The 21,150-nt window shown below is 46.4% G+C and overlaps 1 protein-coding gene across 2 annotated transcripts in view; it reads right to left on the reverse strand.

Moving 5' to 3' along the window:
- Positions 1–200: 200 nt before the first annotated feature.
- NDUFS6 (NADH:ubiquinone oxidoreductase subunit S6) overlaps positions 201–21,150 on the reverse strand; it is a 37,909-nt gene continuing 16,959 nt past the window's right edge. Inside the window, exons 3-4 of one of the 2 annotated variants that reach the window (XM_065584155.1) lie at positions 2,991–3,113; positions 201–352 (exon numbers count right to left, since the gene is read on the reverse strand). In XM_065584155.1, the coding sequence (XP_065440227.1) occupies positions 284–352; positions 2,991–3,113 (192 nt within the window). In that variant the 3' untranslated portion in view covers positions 201–283. The remainder of the gene's footprint in view (positions 353–2,990; positions 3,114–21,150) is intronic. The other variant, XM_065584156.1, reaches the window with a different exon arrangement.

Genomic DNA, 21,150 nt, shown 5'->3' on the forward strand with positions numbered 1-21,150 from the left:
GCACTAGGGAAACTTTACTGTGCATCAGTAGAGTCTACATGGACTAATTAACATGCAACATGTTAATGCTCTATAAAAATCACCCCCCTAACCTGCAGGGTGCATTACCTCATCATGTAGACAAGCCCTTTTAGTTTTTCATGTTTTAATCTATGGAAACGCCATTGTGCAAGATATTTTTTTTAAACAAATATAAAGGCTTTGAGCTTTTAAATTTCATTTATTGTTAATATTTTAAACACAAATTATGACAAAATTCTGCAGGGCATGAAGGGATGATCTTTCAGTGATGATGTTTCTGTTTAAACTGAAGTCCACAGTAACCACATGTTCCAGTTTTCGTATCTTTGTCCTGCAAAAAGAAAACATCTCAATAAAAAAATATAAGACTTGACAAGTATAATTTTAATTTACTATTGTAGATTTTAAAAATTGCACTTCATTAAATTACCTGTATATTTACCTATCTTCTTCCTAAAATGACTAACATCCTGATTCAAATATAGTTAACTTTACATTTCAATTGTGATATCTATACTGAAATTTGACTAAAAGTTGCATTGAGGGGGTCACGTTTGCCCATATCATGCCCAGTTTCCAAGTTACTTCTCTCCTCCTTTTAAAAATGCCAGCTCTATAAGCTCAAAGTGGGATCTGAAAATCAAGCTGTTATTTCTAACAGTATATCAACAGTAAAAGGTTTCTCAAGCCAAATTGGACCCTCTGACACCTGTGCAACTTCTCAAGTTGCAAAGTTACCTCAAAAAGTAACTTCACTGGGTTTTCACAGATGTCACTGATTGGAATTTAACAAACATTGTATGTTGATTATTCAAAATAAAATAGTAGAGAGTAACTCTCTTAAGACATGTCTACACTGGGAGTTCGGACAATTGCACAGTCCTATAGTGTAGCTGACAAAGAGAAGGAAAGTTCAGAGACTGAGTTCTGAGGGACATCCTAAAGGGGAACTTTGGAAGAAGAATAAGATTACTGTGAAAAGTCCAGGCAAGTACAGCCAAGAGTTGTTAAGTAACAATATAAAAAGCATTTATAGAATCATAGGACTGGAAAGGACCTCGAGAGCTCATCTCAAAGTGCAGAAAATTGATTTGTTTGTTTTAGAGCCAAGGTACCATAGGATTAGTTTGTTTGCTCAACTCAGACCATAGAACACGAGTTTGACTGATTCTGCCAGCAAGACATTTTCCTGCCATTCTCATCCTCAAAACATAAGCTACGATAAGAGCTAAGCACTTGTCACTGGCTTTCCAGCTGCTCTTCAACATCAAGTTCATTCAGGAGCAGTCTCCATTCATCTTTAGCATCTCTCACAAATGGCAAAAATCAACATCAGTGATTTTGTGGCACAAAAATAAGTGACAAGCAAAGACTTCAACTTGAGAAAAACATGCCAATCTTCTTTTATGCAAACTAGCAATTAAATAAAAGGGACTGAAGCACTTTGCCTTGGATATTTCCTCCAGATGGATTTAACTCTCAGATCCACTATCAGATATTTCAAGTGAAGAAAAAGAGGAAAAATACAGAAACTAAAAGAATCTTCCACCATTAGAACCGAAGATCCAGATTACTACCCAAATATATATTTATAAAGGTGATTTGTTGCACTGAACTGAAACGAACAGTGAGAAATTGTGAAAGTTAAGTCACAGAAGAAAAGACAACTTAATTCAGAACCGTGAATTAAAATATCTACACTTCTGTCCATTCAGCTCCACATCCATTGAGAAAGTTTTCTGAATACTCACATTAGTTTGTCCAAAGCTACATAATGGGCTGGGAATGACAATAGCAATTTAGTTGGTAAAAGCATCTCAATCTTTCACATCATATCTAAGAGCCTTATAGACTGTGGATTCCATTATTTTGTTTCATTTATAGAATCACAAAACTTTTCAATTTTAAATATAATTGAGCCTTTCCATGTCTGAGTAATAAATATACTTATAAAATGAATCATATGTTTTCTTCATAAAACGTATGGAGTTTTTCCATGTTGGGAAAAATCACAACGATGCTGACATCAAATAAAACCACCAATTAAAAAAAAAAGAAAAAAAAGAAAAGAGTTCTTGATGGTCATCTTAGCCAGAGACCAAGTGGACATAGAGAATGAAGATTTTAAACTCAGATTATGAACTCTTAATCAGGGACCATGTCTTGTGTGTGTGGCGAGCACCCAGCATGCTACCAGGCCACCAATAATCACATCCTACTTACACTTAGAAATGGTTCCTCTAAAATGACATGCATTGGCAGGGCAGCATCCCGGAAACTGTCAGTACTTATGAACAGCAAGATAGTGAGGGGAAGTTCATACTGCACACGCTCTCTTAGGATATATGATATATAATATATATAGGATATTTCGTCTTCAAAACTGTCAAACCAGCATTTTATACAAGTACTAACCTGATATGCTTTAATTTAAAAAAAAAAAATTATCTAAGAAAAAAAAAAAAAAAAAAAAAACTTACTTTGAAAAATAGAGAGACTATCATGAATCTGCATAGATATTCAGGACAGAAAGGTCCCAATGAAAGTTCCTACTTTTTGTTTATAAGGCATTATTTGTTCCTAGCTGATCTTTCCCTAGCTCACTTTGCACTATGCCTTTGTTTGATCATGCCATTCCTTCCACTTCCTCTTCCCAGGATCTAATCTAAAACCTATTGATGTTAACAGAAAGATCCTGTTAATTTCAATGGATTAGAGATGAGGGTCATGTTCAGTCATTTAAGACTGTAAACTCTTCTGAGCAGAAAACCTTACCCCTATATGTTTAGCCATGCACACCTATGTTATTATAGAAATAATAAAAGTGACAGTCACTCCCTCCTTTGCAACTCACTAAGCCAAAACATCTAAAGAGTGAGTGATTTTACCTACCATAAATAAATTAGTAAATAAAATATACTACATGTGATACAGGGGGATAGCACAAAAGGAGATTAAAGTTCTGTTACCAAATTTATGTACACTTTAGGATGTCCCAGAGCTCCACCACCACCATCACATGATATCACTCGGCTTTCAACTTTATTCACAGGCTGCTCTGCTATTAAGTCAATAGCAAAGGTCTCATTTACCTGCAATAACAGAACAAGAGAAAAGATTTTTCCTGAGGTTCACTGCACTAAGGCACAAATCAGAAGATCACCATCTGAGCCCCTCAGAAACCAAATTCTGCATAATAATTTTTAAAAGAAGCATTATTAAATATTGAACAGATAACCATAGGTGATTGTTTAAGGGAACAAACTAAATATATACTAAATATCAAGCAAAGCTTATCTAATTTCTACCAAACTATGGGTAAATTTCCTTGCTTTAATAGAACAGCAGCAGTTTAAACTCCTTCATGTTAGGAAAAAGATTGGGATTTTTTAATATAGTGAACTCTGAAGTGCAGAGAAACTCCTTTAACAGCATATATCTGAAACAGAAACTTTGTATTTTATAAATAGTTTATAGACATTTATAATAATAATTACCTCAACTTGAAGCAAACAGTTCAAAAATAACTTTAGATCTATTCAACTGCATTAAAATATGGTCTTGTCACAAATCTGTCCAGGCTTTCCCAAATTCACTGTCTATACTCTTCAAAGACTCAGACCATTTACCTTTGATTATACACATTTCTAATTAGAGTGTGAACTCTGCTTTTATACCAAGGAACAAATTCTGCCCTCAAATCTGAACACAACATTCACTGACTTTAATAAGTTCAAATGAACAAATATAGAATTCAACACAATTAATTCATATTTTTATACACACAGTATCTCCTGAACAGCAAACAGGATTTAACTTTGATCTCACAGACCAAATGGAAGAAAGTCTAGAAAAAATATTTACAGATATCTGTAAGTACTGAACACTAACTTTAATAGCTATTAAAGTACAGCTTATTGTATTAAATTAAAATAGGAACATATGGTGAAACACAAAGTTATTCTAGCAGTTTTAATTGACCCGTATTTGTCAATGAACAATATACACATTGTTTTCCCTTTAGGGCTTGAACACAGACTAACATACCACTTTTCCCAAAAAAAATAACTTTTGTTAATACATGCCTGTGTGATGCTGGCCTCTACTTTACTAGAAAAGCTGGGTATTTTAAAAAAATCAGTTTTATATACACAAGAGTATAAAATATTCTGCAATGTCAATCAAAAGAAGCAGTATCTGCTGTGTGCATATCTTCACAAGTATTATATAAAACATGCAATTTGATTGGTTTTGAAAAATGCAGATACTCATGGGGAATACAAGCATAAGGTAGGTAGGTTTATATCAGGTGAATCCTGAAGAGCTAAAAGTAGTTACTTTACAGTTCTGGCATATGGCAACATGTAACAGATTCCCTGCTCCCAAATTATGTCTTCCACACAGGATTTAAATTCTTTAATACAAGATTGGAAAATTCATGTAGCTAATCAAATCAGTTATCCAGACTGAATGTTTTAGTAGCTAAAGAAGTTAATCAATAATTTCCATTTTGAACCAAGTTTTAGCATAGCCTCAAACCAAGATTTAGCTATTTACCCACAAATACACACGTGCAAAAATTAGAGATTGCATTTTAAAATATGAAACTTTAAAACAATCAAATAACCATAAATACAGAAACTTTGCTGAGCCAGTGTCTCAATCTCATTGGCATTATGCATGTGTGCACAAGTGGGTGGAACTTCAGTTAACATGGGAGGGCTTGGGTAATTGTGAAAGTGGGCATGGAGGAAGTCCTTCCTCCTATATAACAGGAGATAGGGAGCACAGAAGGAGATATGGCTCTGAAGTATAGCTGATGCAAAGGCAGGAATAGAACCCATCTCTCTGACATAGTCAATGTCCAACAATTTCCTTTGCCAAGGGAACCTCTGCCTCATGCACTACACAACTATGCCTCATGTACTGTTCAACTTGCATGGAATATATGGAAAAACAGTAAGTGATCAAGTAATTAAGGACAGTAATAATGCACATGCATGGGGTGGGGAGAAAAGACGGTTACTCACCGTTGTAACTGTTGTTCTTCGAGATGTGTTGCTCATATCCATTCCATTAGGTGTGCGCGCGCCGCGTGCATGATCGTCGGAGAATTTTCTACCCTAGCAACACCGGCGGGTCGGCTGTGGAGCCCCCTAGAGTGGCGCCTTCATGGCGCTGAATATATACCCCAGCCGACCCGGCGCCCCCTCAGTTCCTTCTTGCCGGCTACTCCGACAGTGGGGAAGGGGGGCGGGTTTGGAATGGATATGAGCAACACATCTCGAAGAACAACAGTTACAACGGTGAGTAACCGTCTTTTCTTCTTCGAGTGCTTGTTCATATCCATTCCATTAGGTGACTCCCAAGCCCAACTTAGGTGGTGGGGTCGGAGTGAGCCATTGCTGTGTGCAAAACCACTGATCCGAAGGCAGCATCGTCCCTGGACTGCTGCACTAGTGCATAGTGAGCTGTAAATGTGTGGACTGATGACCAAACCGCAGCTCTACAAATGTCCTGGATCGGAACTTGCGCCAGGAAAGCCGTTGAGGAAGCTTGGGCCCTCGTGGAGTGGGCGGTGAGGTGCGGTGCTGAGACACCTGCCAGGTCATAGCAAGTTCGGATGCAAGACGTAATCCAGGAGGATAGGCGTTGTGAGGAGACCGGTGAGCCTTTCATTCGGTCGGCCACTGCAACGAAGAGTTGCGTCGTCTTTCTAAAGTGCCTTGTGCGGTCAATATAGAAGGCCAGGGCCCTGCGTACGTCCAGAGAATGCAAACGTTGATCCTGGCGAGTAGCATGCGGTTTAGGATGAAAGACCGGGAGAAATATATCCTGGTTGATATGAAAAGGAGAAACCACCTTAGGGAGAAAGGCAGGATGTGGACGAAGCTGCACTTTATCCTTATGGAAAACCGTGTAAGGGGGCTCGGATGTAAGCGCCCTGAGTTCAGAAACGCGCCTTGCTGAGGTGATGGCTACGAGGAAGGCTGTCTTCCAGGATAGGTACAGAAGTGAACAGGTGGCCAGTGGCTCGAATGGAGGACCTGTGAGCTTGGAGAGAACCAGGTTGAGGTCCCACGTCGGAACGGGCTGACATTGTTGTGGGTACATCCGGTCTAAGCCCTTGAGGAATCTAACGACCATCGGGTTAGAGAATACCGAGGACGCGAGTTCCCCTGGGTGAAAGGCCGATATAGCAGCCAGGTGAACCCTAATTGAAGATATCGCCAAACCTTGCTGTTTTAGGGAGAGGAGATATTCCAATATGAGAGGAATAGGTGCCTGTAACGGGGACACGGCTCGTTGTTCGCACCAACAGGAGAACCGCTTCCACTTGGCCAAGTACGTGGTCCGTGTTGAAGGCTTCCTACTGCTCAGCAGAATCTGTTGGACCGAGTGCGAGCATTGTTGCTCTGCCTGGGTGAACCATGGAGCAACCACGCCGTGAGGTGGAGTGATTGCAGGTCGGGGTGACGCAGCCGGCCGTGGTCCTGCGAGATGAGATCTGGACATAATGGAAGCGGGATCGGTGTCTGAACCGAGAGTTCCAACAGTGTGGTGTACCAATGTTGTCTCGGCCATGCTGGGGCGACCAGAATTACCTGTGCCTGGTCTCTGCGCAATTTGAGCAGTACCTTGTGGACCAGAGGAAACGGAGGGAAGGCATAAAACAGGTGGTCTTTCCAGGGAAGGAGAAACGCATCCGAGAGGGAGCCCGGAGCTCGACCTTGCAGGGAGCAGAACACGTGGCACTTCCTGTTGTCTCGAGATGCAAACAGGTCTATCTGGGGAAACCCCCACTTCTGGAAGACGGAATGTATGATGTCCGGCCGGATAGACCACTCGTGCATTTGAAAGGACCTGCTGAGTCGGTCCGCTAAAGTGTTCTGGACTCCAGGGAGGAACGATGCCGTGAGATGGATTGAGTGGGCGATGCAGAAGTCCCACAGGCGAATGGCCTCTTGGCATAGAATTGACGAACGTGCTCCTCCTTGCTTGTTGATGTAAAACATGGCCGTGGTGTTGTCGATGAGAACTAACACACAGCGGCCACGTAGGAGATTGAGAAATGCCTGGCACGCCAGGCGCACCGCCATCAGTTCCCGAACATTGATGTGCAGGGCTAGCTGAGGTGCAGTCCACAGGCCCTGGGTATGGTGCTCGTTGAGATGGGCGCCCCAACCCAGAGATGAAGCGTCTGTGACCAGGTGTAGAGAGGGTTGTGGGGCGTGAAACGGCATCCCCTCGCAAACCACATTGTGATCTAGCCACCATGTGAGGGAGGTCAGGACCGAGTTCGGGACCGTGACCACCATGTTCAGGCTGTCCCGACGTGGGCGGTATATCGATGACACCCAGGTCTGGAGTGGGCGAAGCCGAAGTCTGGCATGCCTGGTTACGTACGTGCAGGAAGCCATGTGACCCAGCAGGGTAAGGCACGACCTCACCGTGGTAGTTGGGAAGGCCTTGAGCCCTTGAATGAGGCTCGTGATGGTGCAAAAGCGGTTGTCTGGCAGGATGGCTTGTGCACGTCTGGAGTCTAGGACTGCGCCGATGAATTCTATTCTCTGGGTAGGTTCTAGAGTGGATTTGTCCTTGTTGAGTAGGATGCCCAACTCGTTGAATGTGTGCACTATTCTGTGGACGTGAGCTCGAACTTGCTCTTTGGTGCGACCGCGTACCAGCCAGTCGTCTAGGTACGGGAACACCTGTATCCCTTGCCGACGAAGGTACGCTGCCACGACAGCCATACATTTCGTGAACACTCTTGGGGCCGAGGATAGGCCGAAGGGAAGGACTGCAAATTGGTAGTGCACCTTGCTTACCACGAATCGCAGGAAGCGTCTGTGAGGCGGGTAAATTGCGATATGAAAGTATGCGTCTTTCATGTCGAGGGCGGCGAACCAGTCTCCAGGATCGAGGGAAGGGATAATGGCCCCCAAAGAGACCATGCGGAACTTCAACTTTACTACGAATTTGTTGAGTCCGCGCAAGTCCAAGATGGGTCGTAGACCTCCTTTGGACTTGGGGATCAGGAAGTAACGGGAATAAAATCCCCTGCCCCTTAACTCTACTGGAACCTCCTCTATGGCCCCCATAGCAAGGAGCGTGGAAACCTCCTGTATAAAAAGTTGCTCATGAGAAGGGTCCCTGAAGAGGGACGGGGAAGGGGGGTGGGAGGGGGGGATTGAAGAGAACTGGATAGCGTATCCCCTCTCCACCGTGCGAAGGACCCAACGGTCCGAAGTTATAAGGGACCAAACACGGTGGAAGTGGGAGAGGCGATCCCGAAAGGAGGGGGCTGGATCCTGGGGGATGACTGGGGCGCCGTCCTCGACCGCACCTTCAAAAGTTCTGCCTGGGGCCTGCGGGTGGTCTTGGTGGCCCCTGGTTCTGACCGGGTTGAGGGCCGGTCCACCTTCGTCTACCACCTCGCCCGCGCCTCCGGGCCGAGTCCTGTCTCTGACGAGGTGGGGGGGGGGGGGGTAGAAGCGCTGAGGCTGAGGCCTAAATGGCCTGCGCTGAGGGCCCGCAACATGCATCCCCAGGGAGCGCATGATTGTCCTGGAGTCCTTGAGGCTCTGCAGGCGAGAGTCCGTCTTCTCCGAGAACAACCCCTGTCCTTCGAAGGGCAAATCCTGCAGGGTTTGTTGCAATTCCGGGGGCAAACCCGAAACTTGGAGCCAGGAGGTCCTTCGCATAGCGATACCCGAAGCCAGGGTTCTCGCAGCCGAGTCCGCTATGTCCAAGGAGGCCTGTAAGGAGGTCCGAGCCACCTTCTTACCCTCCTCTACCAAGGCCCCAAACTCCTCCCTGGACTCTTGGGGAACCAATTCCTTGAACTTCCCCATAGAGTTCCAGGAGTTAAAGTTGTAGCGGCTCAGGAGCGCCTGCTGGTTAGCCGCTCTAAGTTGCAGCCCTCCGGCTGAATAAACTTTACGGCCAAACAAATCGAGGCGCTTAGCCTCCTTCGATTTGGGCGCCGCGGCCTGTTGACCGTGGCGCTCCCTTGCATTCACTGATGCCACCACCAGTGAACACGGCTGGGGGTGGGTATATAAGTACTCGTAGTCTTTGGAGGGGACAAAGTACTTTCTTTCCACCCCTCTCGCTGTGGGTGGGATAGAGGCAGGAGTTTGCCATATCGTACTTGCATTCGCCTGGATCGTGCGGATCAGGGGTAACGCCACTCGCGATGGGGCATCCGCCGCGAGGATATTTACGATGGGGTCCTGCACCTCCACTATCTCCTCCGCCTGCAGGTCCATATTACGGGCCACCCTACGTAGGAGGTCCTGGTGAGCCCGAAGATCTATTGGGGGTGGACCTGTGCACGATGTGCCCGCCACTGCCTCATCCGGAGAGGAAGAGGAAGATGCCTCCGGTGGTAAAGGATCCAAGGGAGGGTCCTGGTCTCCCTGCTCCTGGGCCGGAGCATCACCTGCGCTTGGGTCCAGGACGTCAGGTAGTGCGGACACGGAAGCCTCCATGCCCCCTGGCGGAGGCCGAGAGATGGTGGACTCCGGGGCCCTTCTAACGGAGTGGCCCGAGCGAGAGGTCGAAGTTATTGGAGCCCCTTGCGCCTGATGGTACGCCCACGGGGTCCAGAACGACCAGTGAGATGGGCCATGAGCAGGGTCCTCTGCTACCTCCTGCCAATGGCCTATGTCCTGCTCCTCGGCTTGCCCCTGAGGGGGGTATGCCGATCTCGATAAGTCCTCAGAGGAGCGAGACACCGATCTCGATGGCCATGGCGGTGCCGAGTGCGCCGAGACGAATCCCGTGGGCTGCGGTGCTGCACGGTACCGGTCCGGAGATGTTCTATCTCCACGCGGTGCCGGCGATCGGTGCCGGGATCGCGACCGGTGCCGATGACCTCGCCGGTGCCGGGAATCGGATCTGGACCTCGACGATGACCTGGAGTAGGCCCGGTGCCGGGAGCGGCCTCTCGACGTCGAGCGTCGATCGTGGCGGTGCCGAGAACTACGTCTCGATGTTGATCGGTGCCGACGATCATAACGGTGCCGAGACGTAGAGCGGTGCCGCGACGAAGATCTTGGCCGCGAGTATGACCGGTGCCGAGGTGATATCCGGCGCCGGGACTGCGAGCGGTGTGGGGACCTGCTTCGGGACCTGGACCGGTGCCGTGGTTCCAGCCCCTGCGATGGAGGGCGCATCAAGGCAGGTTTCCCCCTAGACTGGACAGGACGAGTCAACGGTGCCGGCGGTGCCGGTGGTTGCGGCGGTGCCGGCTCCGTGAGAGCGATCAAGTCTCTCGCCGTCGCGAAGGTCTCTGGGGTCGACGGGAGGCACTGTATCACCGCCGGTCTCGGTGGAGACCCTGTCTGCACCGGACTCAACGGCCTCGGAGCCGGAGTCGACGGTGCTGGAGGCACCTGTTTCCGGTGCTCCACAGGCGGACGCGGCTCTACCCCCGGCACTGGGGGAGCCGGCGTCTTCGGCACGGAGGTCCCCATCTTATGGGCTTTTTTATGTCCCGGGGATAATGAACGGCGCCGAGGCACTTGCTGTGCTTGCGGTGCCGACGAGGTCCGGTGCCGTGGAGGCTTGTCCGACGCCACTCGCGTGGTCGGAATAGTCGGTGCCGCCGGGGCACTGCGCACCGAGGTGCTAGGTGCCGGGGCCTGACGCGCTGATGGAGCGTCCGGGCTAAGTGCCGCCTCCATAAGGAGTTGCCGCAGCCGAAAGTCCCGCTCCTTCTTGGTCCTCGGCCTGAAGGCCTTACAGATCTTGCACTTATCTGTTTGATGGGACTCTCCCAGGCACTTCAGACACGAGTCGTGCGGGTCGCTCGTTGGCATAGGCTTAGCGCAGGAGGCGCACTGCTTGAAGCCGGGAGCCTTGGGCATGAGCCCGGCCACGCGGGCGGGGGAAAAAGGGGGAGACAACCCCCTTAATCCCCTTGAACTATATACAACTAGTAACAAGTGAAAGAACCAACTATTTAACTATAAACAACTAGAACTATAACTATAACTGTGAATGACTAAATAAGCTAGGGAGAGTGGAGAACAGCTATGCCGCGCTCCACAGTTCCAACGACCGTCAGGGGCGGTAAGAAGGAACTGAGGGGGCGCCGGGTCGGCTGGGGTATATATTCAGCGCCATGAAGGCGCCACTCTAGGGGGCTCCACAGCCGACCCGCCGGTGTTGCTAGGGTAGAAAATTCTCCGACGATCATGCACGCGGCGCGCGCACACCTAATGGAATGGATATGAGCAAGCACTCGAAGAAGAATTAAGGTTACAAGGCTACCTTGATTTCAGATTTACTACCAGTAAAGTTCCTCACTTTGCAATTTTAATATTCTTTGGCTTGGACTACATGACGGGTTTTCCAGGTGTGCAACCTGAAACTGGGAGCCCTCTGTCCCACCAAACTGGATTCCCTCTCACCTTGTGTAGCTGTGACAAGCTGCAAACCTCTGATAGGTACTGCATTTAACAAAGACATCCACAGGCACGGACACACCCAGTTGAGTTACATGAATGCTTCTCCAACCCACTCATGAATTAACAATAGAGAGGCTCCAGCCAATTCCCCCCAGCTCCCCAACTTTATTCCCCTGAGCTGTACCAGCCTGACCAGAATACATTTATAACCCAGTCCGTCCCTCCTCAATGTGGAGAGGACATGCAGCACCAGTATTTGTTCCTGAGCTGAGGTTTCCCAAGCACTTCACACAAAATACACTGTTTTAAGTAAAACATAAAACAGGTTTATTAGCTACAGATAGATTTTGAGTGATTATGGTGGTAGGCATAAAGGACAGAGATGGTTACCAAAGAAAATAAAAATAAGCACATGATCTAAGTTTTATAAACTAAACAGGATTTGAATCAAGCAGTATCTCAACCCAATAGATAGTACAAGCCAGTTAACAGAGCTACAATACACAGGCTGGAATTCCCCTCCAGTTCGGGAACACCTTCACCCTTTCAGTCTTTGTCCTCTAGATATGTTTCTAGGTGTTCAGTTGTGGGGGGGAGTGAGACCAAGCGATGATGTCACTTCCCCTCTGTTACAGTTTCCTCCAGCTTGCTGGAAAGATCTTTGCTCCTGACATGGAGGTCCGCCTCCATTGGTCAAGCATTCTCCATTGTCTACGTGCTCTCTCTGAGAAGTCTCCCTTGTATACAATTCCTAGGATAGTCATTGTGAGAGTGGATTCCCTTTAATGGGCCATTAGCTCATCTGGCTCCTCCATTGTTGTACCTGAAAGGCTGGTTGTGGGTATTCCCAACCTCACAACATATTTCAATAACACATATAGCAAAACTTCATAACTTCACATACCATAACAACACATACAATCCAACAGGACATTAATGTTCAACCGATCAAAACTTTTAAAATGATATCTCATAAGGCATACTTTGTCAAAACATATAATTATATGACAGTGGTGAATATGGGGGTTCCAGGATGCTATTCTGAGGCACACAGTGCCACAAATATGAGTTAGGTTAGTATGTTGTTATGAATGACTTTTATTATAATGCACTGTAATAATATTTTAAACTGACAAACATGGACAAGTAAAGCAACTGATCTCAGTTATACTTGCCCTTGCTGAATATTTCAATTCCACCCCCCCTTCCTAGTTTAATTGCATTAATGAATTGCTTCTTATGCTTTACTACATGAATTATATGTACCTCTTAATTTACAATATTCATACTGAAAAGCCAACCAGGCACTCAGAAGGTGGGAAATGCAGAGTTCGGGTTGAAACTCTGACCTCAATCTCTTTTCCTCCCTTAAGGCAGCAGCAGAACATGGATAGTGCCTCCCCTCACACACACACTCCTATTGGGCTTGTGTGTTCAGGAGGCAGAATCTAATATAGTACAGCTCATGTTCTCTCACACATGCTTCCTATATTATACCAGCACTACTCTTAGTCAACTTGAAACTATTATACATAGCTTGTTGTTTAATCAGTGAGACAGATATGACAATGTCCTGTAAAATACTGGACAAACCTTACTGAATTAAGTGTAAGTATTTTAGCAGACCATTGTATTGAAAATGCAAAGGTTTGTGTACTATTGCGGGATTGCATGGAACTTCTTTAACGGGACTAATGCAATCTCTGGGAGATCTTAGGCACTTCAAAGCACTTTGGGGGCAATACTTGTAAAGTGCATTTCCTAGAAAATAGTTGGGTGGCAGGGGAAGGAAGGAAAATGCAAATGACCCACCTCAAATCCATCCTACTGAAGCTGTACTTTAAGCAGGAACCCATTGCCTGGCTAATGACCTCTTCACTGTCTCTTCAAAGAGCCAAACTGGATAAATGAGGGACTCACTGAGTCATGGGTTATTCTTGTTCAGAGCAAAGGGTTTGATTAACTTAAAACCACGTTTGAAGGATTGCTCCTACCACAGCCCGTGTTGCAGTTGAGGTGATCTCTGGCAAGCTTATTAGCATGTGTGGTGGTTCTTCTATTATTTTTTCTATGCTTTCTCTGTATTGCTTTTAAGAATAAAATATGCTTGCTTAAAAAACGCAATGAGGTAACATAACTGGGGCAATTATACTGGGTACCATCTGAGGAGAGAAACAAACAAACCTGCTTTGGTAGACTGTCCTTTGCTAGGAATAACACTGTTAAGGCAGGAAACTGTTCTGGCTGGAAATATCCCAGTCAAAAGGGAGCAGAACACTTGTCTCCACCCAAGAGAGGTGTTGGCTGGGGAGCCTGAAGCATAGAGTGGGTGTACTTGCTGAACCACAGAGGGGGAATACAGGTGCAGTTGACCTGAACTGTGACAGTCTTTGGACTTTTTGGTATTCACACATTATTGTTTTACAACAAAATACATTTTTAGTTTGTATTAACAATTCGTCATTTTTTAAGAGAATGTTGCCCAGCCTTTGGGTGATACTGCATCTTCCTAAGAAACTGCTAAATACCGTGGACTGAAAGCCCGAGATTTTCAAAAATAGCAGCCTACAATTAGGCTTCTAAATCCATATTCAAACATATAAATAAAGCCCTGATTCAGCAAACACTTTAAATAAATAGTTCTCTGAACAGGGATGGACTTAAGTGGCCTGATTTTCCAAGTAATGAGAATTCAGCAGCTCCCACTGAAAATCAGGCCACTTAAGTATCTAAATATTGATTCAGATGTCTAAAGTTAGGCTATTTTTGAAAATACTAGCTGAAAATTACAGCTAAAAATGCACATTGTTCTAAAATGTAACATCTATGCCTTTTTTAGACTTTTCAATAAGCCTTTAATTCCTAAACAACAACTTTCAAGAGCGATTCTGGTGACCAAGCAAGCCAGCCTTAAAGTAAAAAAAAATAGCATTAAGGAGTCTACAGAAGGTTCTTAACTTTTGATCAATTACACTGCTCTACAGCCAAAATGCTTCTGAAATAAATGTAGTCAAACTTTACTAATTCTGGGTCACTGAGAACGAAAATGATGCTTAAAATTGTTGATTGGCTCTAGTTTTCAAGATATGCTATTGGGTCAGTATATACAACCCTTGACTTGGGAATGGCGGAGGATAAGTGAGTTAGGCCTGGTCTACACTACGACTAATTCGGATTTATCAGCTTTAATTCGAATTTACCCTGCAACCGTCCACACAACGACGCTATTTATTTCGATGTAAAGGGCCCTTTAAATCGATTTCTGTACTCCACCCCGATGAGCGGAGTAGCGCCAAAATCGATTTTAACATTTCGAATTAGGGATAGTGTGGCCGCAATCCGATGGTATTGGCCTCCGGGAGCTATCCCACAGTGCATCATTGTGACCGCTCTGGACAGGAATCTAAACTCGGATGCACTGGCCAGGTAGACAGGAAAAGCCCCGCGAACATTTGAATTTCATTTCCTGTTTGCCCAGCGTGGAGAGCACAGGTGACCACAGATAGCTCATCAGCACAGGTAACCATGCAGGCTGATAATCGAAAAAGAGCACCAGCATGGACCGTGAGGGAGGTACTGGATCTGATCGCTGTATGGGGAGAGGATTCAGTGCTTGCAGAACTTCGTTCTAAAAGACGAAATGCAAAAACTGCATGCAATTCTAGGGGGGGGGCTGCCACCACTACCCCACCTGTGATCGTGGATTCCGGGTCGGGGATAGTCTCATCAGCGACGCCTGAGGATTCTGCCGATGGGGGAGAGGAGGAGGAGGAGGAGGATGAGCTTGCAGAGAGCACACAGCACTCCGTTCTCCCCAACAGCCAGGATCTTTTTCTCACCCTGACTGAAGTACCCTCCCAACCCTCCCAAGCCAGTACCCAAGACTCTGACCCCATGGAAGGGACCTCAGGTGAGTTTACCTTTTAAAATATAAAACTTGTTTTAAAAGCAAACGGTTTTTAATGATTACTTTGCCCTGAGGACTTGGGATGCATTCGCGGTCAGTTCAGCTACTGGAAAAGTCTGTTAACGTGTCTGGGGATGGAACGGAAATCCTCCAGGGACATCTCCATGAAGCTCTCCTGGAGGTACTCCAAAAGCCTTGCCACAAGGTTTCTGGGCAGTGCATCCTTATTCCCTCCTCCATGGTAGGACACTTGACCACGCCATGCTTGCAGCAAGTAATCTGGTATCATTGCCTGACAAAGCCTGGCAGCGTATGGTCCCGGTGTTTGCTGGCATTCAAGCAACATCCGTTCTTTATCTTGTTGTGTAATCCTCAGGAGAGTGATATCACTCCTGGTAACCTGGTTGAAATAGGGGAACTTAATTAAGGGGACAGAGGTGGCCGTTCCTACTGGGCTGTTTGCCTGTGGCGGAAAATAAATCCTTCCCTGCAGTTAGCCAAGCGCAGATGGGAAATTGGCCCTGAGTTTTTCGCGTTTGGCTAGCAGGGATCTTCCCTGTTACCAGCCACGCGGTGGGGGGAGGGGTACCGTGATCATCCCAGAGAATTCATGGCGGGAGGGGGGCGGCGGCGGGGGGGTGGGTGGTTAGTTTGGTGCCTGCAGGGATCTTCCCTGATACCAGCCACGCGGTGGGGGGGAGGGGTACAGCGATCATCCCAGAGAATTCATGGCGGGGGGGGGGTTTAGTTTGTTTTCTGCTGCTGCTGAATGTTAACAAAAAACCACAGCACTCTACAGGCTATGCTTGGTATGTGGGAAAGGAGGGCGCAGAAGCTGTAAAACAATGGCTTACCATGGCCGCATGCAAGCCAAATTCTGTTGCCCAGACCTGTGATCTCTAGCAGCAAAGCCACAGGCACTCAGCATTAAGAGGCAAAATGCGACCTTGCACAGAAATCACATGTGCTATGTAATGTGAATAGTGTTGGTCACCGTGAAAGAGTATAAGCATTGTTCTGCAAAATGTAGCTTTTTAAACAATTCTCTCTTTTTTCCCCTCCCTACAGCAGCTGCAAATTCCTCAAGCCTCCCTCTTCCATCCCGAAGGTTATCACAGATAAGGCGTCGTAAGAAGAGAACGCGAGACGAGATGTTTTCTGAAATTATGGAATCCAGCCGCAGTGACAGAGCTCATCTGAATGAGTGGAAGGAAACAGTTTCAAAGTATAGGAAAGAAGCCAGTGAACGTGAGGACAGGAGGGACCAACGTGAGGACAGGAGGGACCAACGTGAGGACAGGAGGGACGCTCGAGATGAGAGGCGGCGGCAGGAAGACCAGAGGAGGCAGGATGCAACGCTGGGGCTGCTGCGTGAGTAAACAGACAGGCTCCGGCGTCTGGTGGAGCTTCAGGAACGGCTGCTGGAAAACAGACTGCCGCTTCAGCCCCTGTTCCACCCTCCCCCCTCCCCATGTTCCGTATCCTCCTCACCCAGACGTGTAAGAACGCGGGGGGGGGAGGCTCCGTACACCTTCCCATTCCACCCCAGTAGACAGCCCAAGCAAAAGACTGTCATTTTTTTAACCTTTTCTTTGTGGCTTTTTCCTTCCCAGCAATCCTCCTCCCAAATACCACCCGGGTTCCCTCCCTCTTTTTCTAATCTATTAATAAAGAATAAATGATTTTTAAATGATAGTGACTTTATTTGGTTTGAAAGAAAGCTGGGGGAAGGAGGAGGTTGGGTTCCTTACAGAAAATCAGTCAATAAAGGGGGCGGGTTTTCATGAAGGAGAAACAAACAGATATTTCACACTGTAGCCTGGCCAGTCATGAAACTGGTTTTTAAAGCTTCTCTGATGCACAGCGCTTCCTGGTGTGCTCTTCTAATCGCCCTGGTGTCTGGCTGCGCGTAATCAGCAGCCAGGCGATTTGCCTCAGCCTCCCACCCCGCCATAAAGGTCTCCCCCTTACTTTCACAGAGATTGTGGAGCACACAGCAAGCAGAAATAACAATGGGGAGATTTCTTTGGCTGAGGTCAGAGCGAGTCAATAATGATCGCCAGCGACCTTTTAAACGGCCAAATGCACATTCTACCACCATTCTGCACTTGCTTAGCCTGTAGTTAAACAGCTCCTGACTCCTGTCCAGGCTGCCTGTGTACGGCTTCATGAGCCATGGCATTAAGGGGTAGGCTGGGTCCCCAAGAATAACTATTGGCATTTCAACATCCCCAACGGTTATTTTCTGGTCCGGAAAGTAAGTCCCTTGCTGCAGCCCTTTAAACAGAGTAGTGTTCCTGAAGACGCGAGCGTCATGAACCCTTCCCGCCCAGCCCGCGTTGATGTTGGTGAAACGTCCCTTGTGATCCACAAGTGCTTGCAGCACCATTGAAAAGTACCCCTTGCGGTTTATGTACTCGGTGGCTTGGTGCTCCGGTGCCAAGATAGGGATATGGGTTCCATCTATCGCCCCACCACAGTTAGGGAATCCCATTGCAGCAAAACCATCCACTATAGCCTGCACATTTCCCAGAGTCACTAACTTTCGTAGCAGCACCTGAGTGATTGCTTTGGCTACTTGCATCACAGCAGCCCCCACAGTAGATTTGCCCACTCCAAATTGATTCCCGACTGACCGGTAGCTGTCTGGCGTTGCAAGCTTCCACAGGGCTATCGCCACGCGCTTCTCAACTGTGAGGGCTGCTCTCATCTTGGTATTCTGGCGTTTCAGGGCAGGGGACAGCAAGTCACAAAGTTCCATGAAAGTGCCCTTACGCATGCGAAAGTTCCGCAGCCACTGGGAATCGTCCCAGACCTGATCTCCAAAGCACCGGGGCCCGTGGTTTCACAGAATTCTGTATCCGTGTCCATGTCCATGTCAATGTCCTCATCATGCTTGTCGCTGCGCTGCCGCCGCCGCTGCCTCCTCGCCTCGTTTTTCTGGTCCTGGCTGAGCATAAACTCCACGAGAACGCGCGAGGTGTTTACAATGTTCATGACTGCTGTCTTGAGCTCAGCGGGCTCCATGCTTGCCGTGGTATGGAGTCTGCAGTGTTCACCGACCCAGGAAAAAAGGCGCGAAAATGGTTGTCTGCCGTCCGTTGCTTTCATGCAGGGAGGGAGGAGGGAGGGAGGAGGTGAGGCTGTACCCAGAACCACCCGCGACGATGTTTTTTGTCCCATCAGGCACTGGGATCTTAACCCACAATCCCAATGGGCGCGGGAGACTGCGGGAACTATGGGATAGCTACCCACAGTGCAACGGTGCAGAAATCGACGCTAGCCCCGGTACTTGGACGCACACCACCGAATTAATGTGCTTAGTGTGGCCGCATACATTTCGACTTTATACAACCTGTTTTTCAAATCCGAATTATATAAATTCGGATTAATCCCGTAGTGTAGACATACCCTTATAAAGGGAAGGGATCTCAATTTAAACCAGAAATGACTAAAATACATCTTTGACTGGATCTATGAATAAATTTATGACTGGGTTTGGACAGTACTTGCTTTTTAGGCAAAACAATGAATGAATGATGCAATCTGAAGCTGGTATTGCGCCACACATGATATGAATTGCATCATGTTATTCCTAGAAGTCATGGATGATGCAATCATAACAAAGCTTACATCACTCTGCTGAACAAATTGCCCTATATCAGCTCTAGAAATCATACAGTGTCATGCTCTCTTATTTGTCAGTGTTTGATTTTGCAAAGGGACACATTTCTGTTTAGCCAAAGTGAGCAGAGATGCCTCGTACTTGTGTGAACAGTGCAGATAACAGTGCAGATAATGTTTGTGCTGAAGTGACTTTTGCATCACAAAAGCGCAGTATAACCACTATGGTTAAGAAAGCCTATCACCTTTATTTTGGCTGCAAAATTGGAGATCAGGACAAGAGGTGGGCCCCACACATATGCTGCAACACTTGTGCAACAAATCTTCGCCAGTGGTTGAACAGGAAAAGGAAATCTATGCCTTTTGTAGTGCCAATGATTTGGAGAGAGCCAACAGATCATACCAGCAATTGTTACTTCTGCATGGTGCCTCCAGTTGGGAAAGGTGGGTCAAAGAAGAAAAAGTGGACTGTGCATTATCCAAACATTCCATCAGCTATACGCCCACGGAGGAGGACTGCCAGTTCCTGATGCACCAGAATCATTCTTACTTGAGTCAGACGAGGAAGAGGAAGAGGATGAGGATGAAACTTCTGGTCCTGAACCATCAATGTCACAGGACCCACATTTTCTCCCATCCTCCTCCTCTGAACCACACCTCGTAACACAAGATGAGCTGAATGACCTTGTCAGGGATTTGGAACTACCCAAGAGTAAGGCAGAGCTGTTGGGCTCCAGACTACAGCAGTGAAATCTCCTGGCAGGTGATGTTAGGGTTTCCATGTTTTGTGACTGTCAAAAGGATCTTGTCCCATTCTTCTTCATGGAAGGTGATCTTGTAGCCTGCAACAACATCGATGGTGTGATAGGAGCCCTCAACATCGTTCACGATGCAGATGAGTGGAGACTGTTCATTGATTCATCGAAGACGAGTCTTAAAGCTGTTTTACTGCATAATGACAATGTTTTGCCATCAATTCCAGTTGGTCATGCAGTCCATATGAAGGAAACCTATGACAACATGAAACAATTTTTGAGGTGCATAAACTATGACCAACATCAGTGGCAGCTTTGTGGTGATTTGAAGGTTGTTGCTTTCTTGCTTGGTCTGCAGACTGGATACACAAAATACTGCTGTTTTCTCTTCGAATGGGATAGTCGTGCAAGAGATTCCCACTACATCAAGAAAGATTGGCCACTCCGACAGTCATTGGAGCCTGGGAGGAAAATTGTTCAGCATCCACCACTTGTTGAATCAAGGAAGATTTTGTTACCACCCTTACACATCAAGCTGGGTCTGATGAAGAACTTTGTCAGGGCCATTGACAAAACACAAGCAGCTTTCAAGTACCTCCGTGGAAAATTTCCAAGGTTAAGTGAAGCTAAGATAAAGGAAGGTGTCTTTGTTGGTCCTCAGATTCGTGAACTTCTTCGAGATGATGTATTTGACCAGGCACTGCGTGGCAAGGAAAAGACGGCATGGAAAGCCTTCCGGTTAGTGGCAATAAATTTTCTCGGAAACAACAAGGCAGACAACTACAGGTTGTTGGTGGAAAACCTCCTCAAGGCATACAAAAGCTTTGGTTGCAACATGTCACTAAAGATACATTTTTTGCACTCTCATCTAGATTTTTTTCCACCGAACTGCGGAGCAGTGAGCGACGAGCGCAGCGAGCAATTTCACCAGGATATTGCAACAATGGAGAAACGCTATCAGGGCAAATGGAGCCCATCAATGCTTGCAGACTATTGCTGGACAGTGACAAGAGATGCTCCACTTAATGAATACAAGAGACAAGCCAAGAAGAGCCGAGTAGACACTGAATAGGACTAAACTATGTACATAATAGTTTTTTGCCTTTTGTTTCATAATAAATTGTATTTATATAACCCTTTTGCTGATTTGTAAAGTGTTACATAAACAGGACAGGTGAAATATTATCATGTAAAGCAACCATAAACACATGAAGAGACCCATAGGTTTACAATTTATGATTAAAACTCTACTATGTACACAATATACATAGACATAAAATGTAAACACTTAAATATCTTAGAAACAGTAGCCAATCAGTTGTTTTAATTGTCATATTTGAATTCAGCACATCAAAATACATAATAAATAGCACATTTTATCTCTGAAGCAGACGTCTCAAAAATTGTAGACCAGTGTTATTAGGGT

Source organism: Chrysemys picta, chromosome 2 (assembly GCF_011386835.1).
Source record: "Chrysemys picta bellii isolate R12L10 chromosome 2, ASM1138683v2, whole genome shotgun sequence".
NCBI lineage: Eukaryota > Metazoa > Chordata > Testudines > Emydidae > Chrysemys > Chrysemys picta.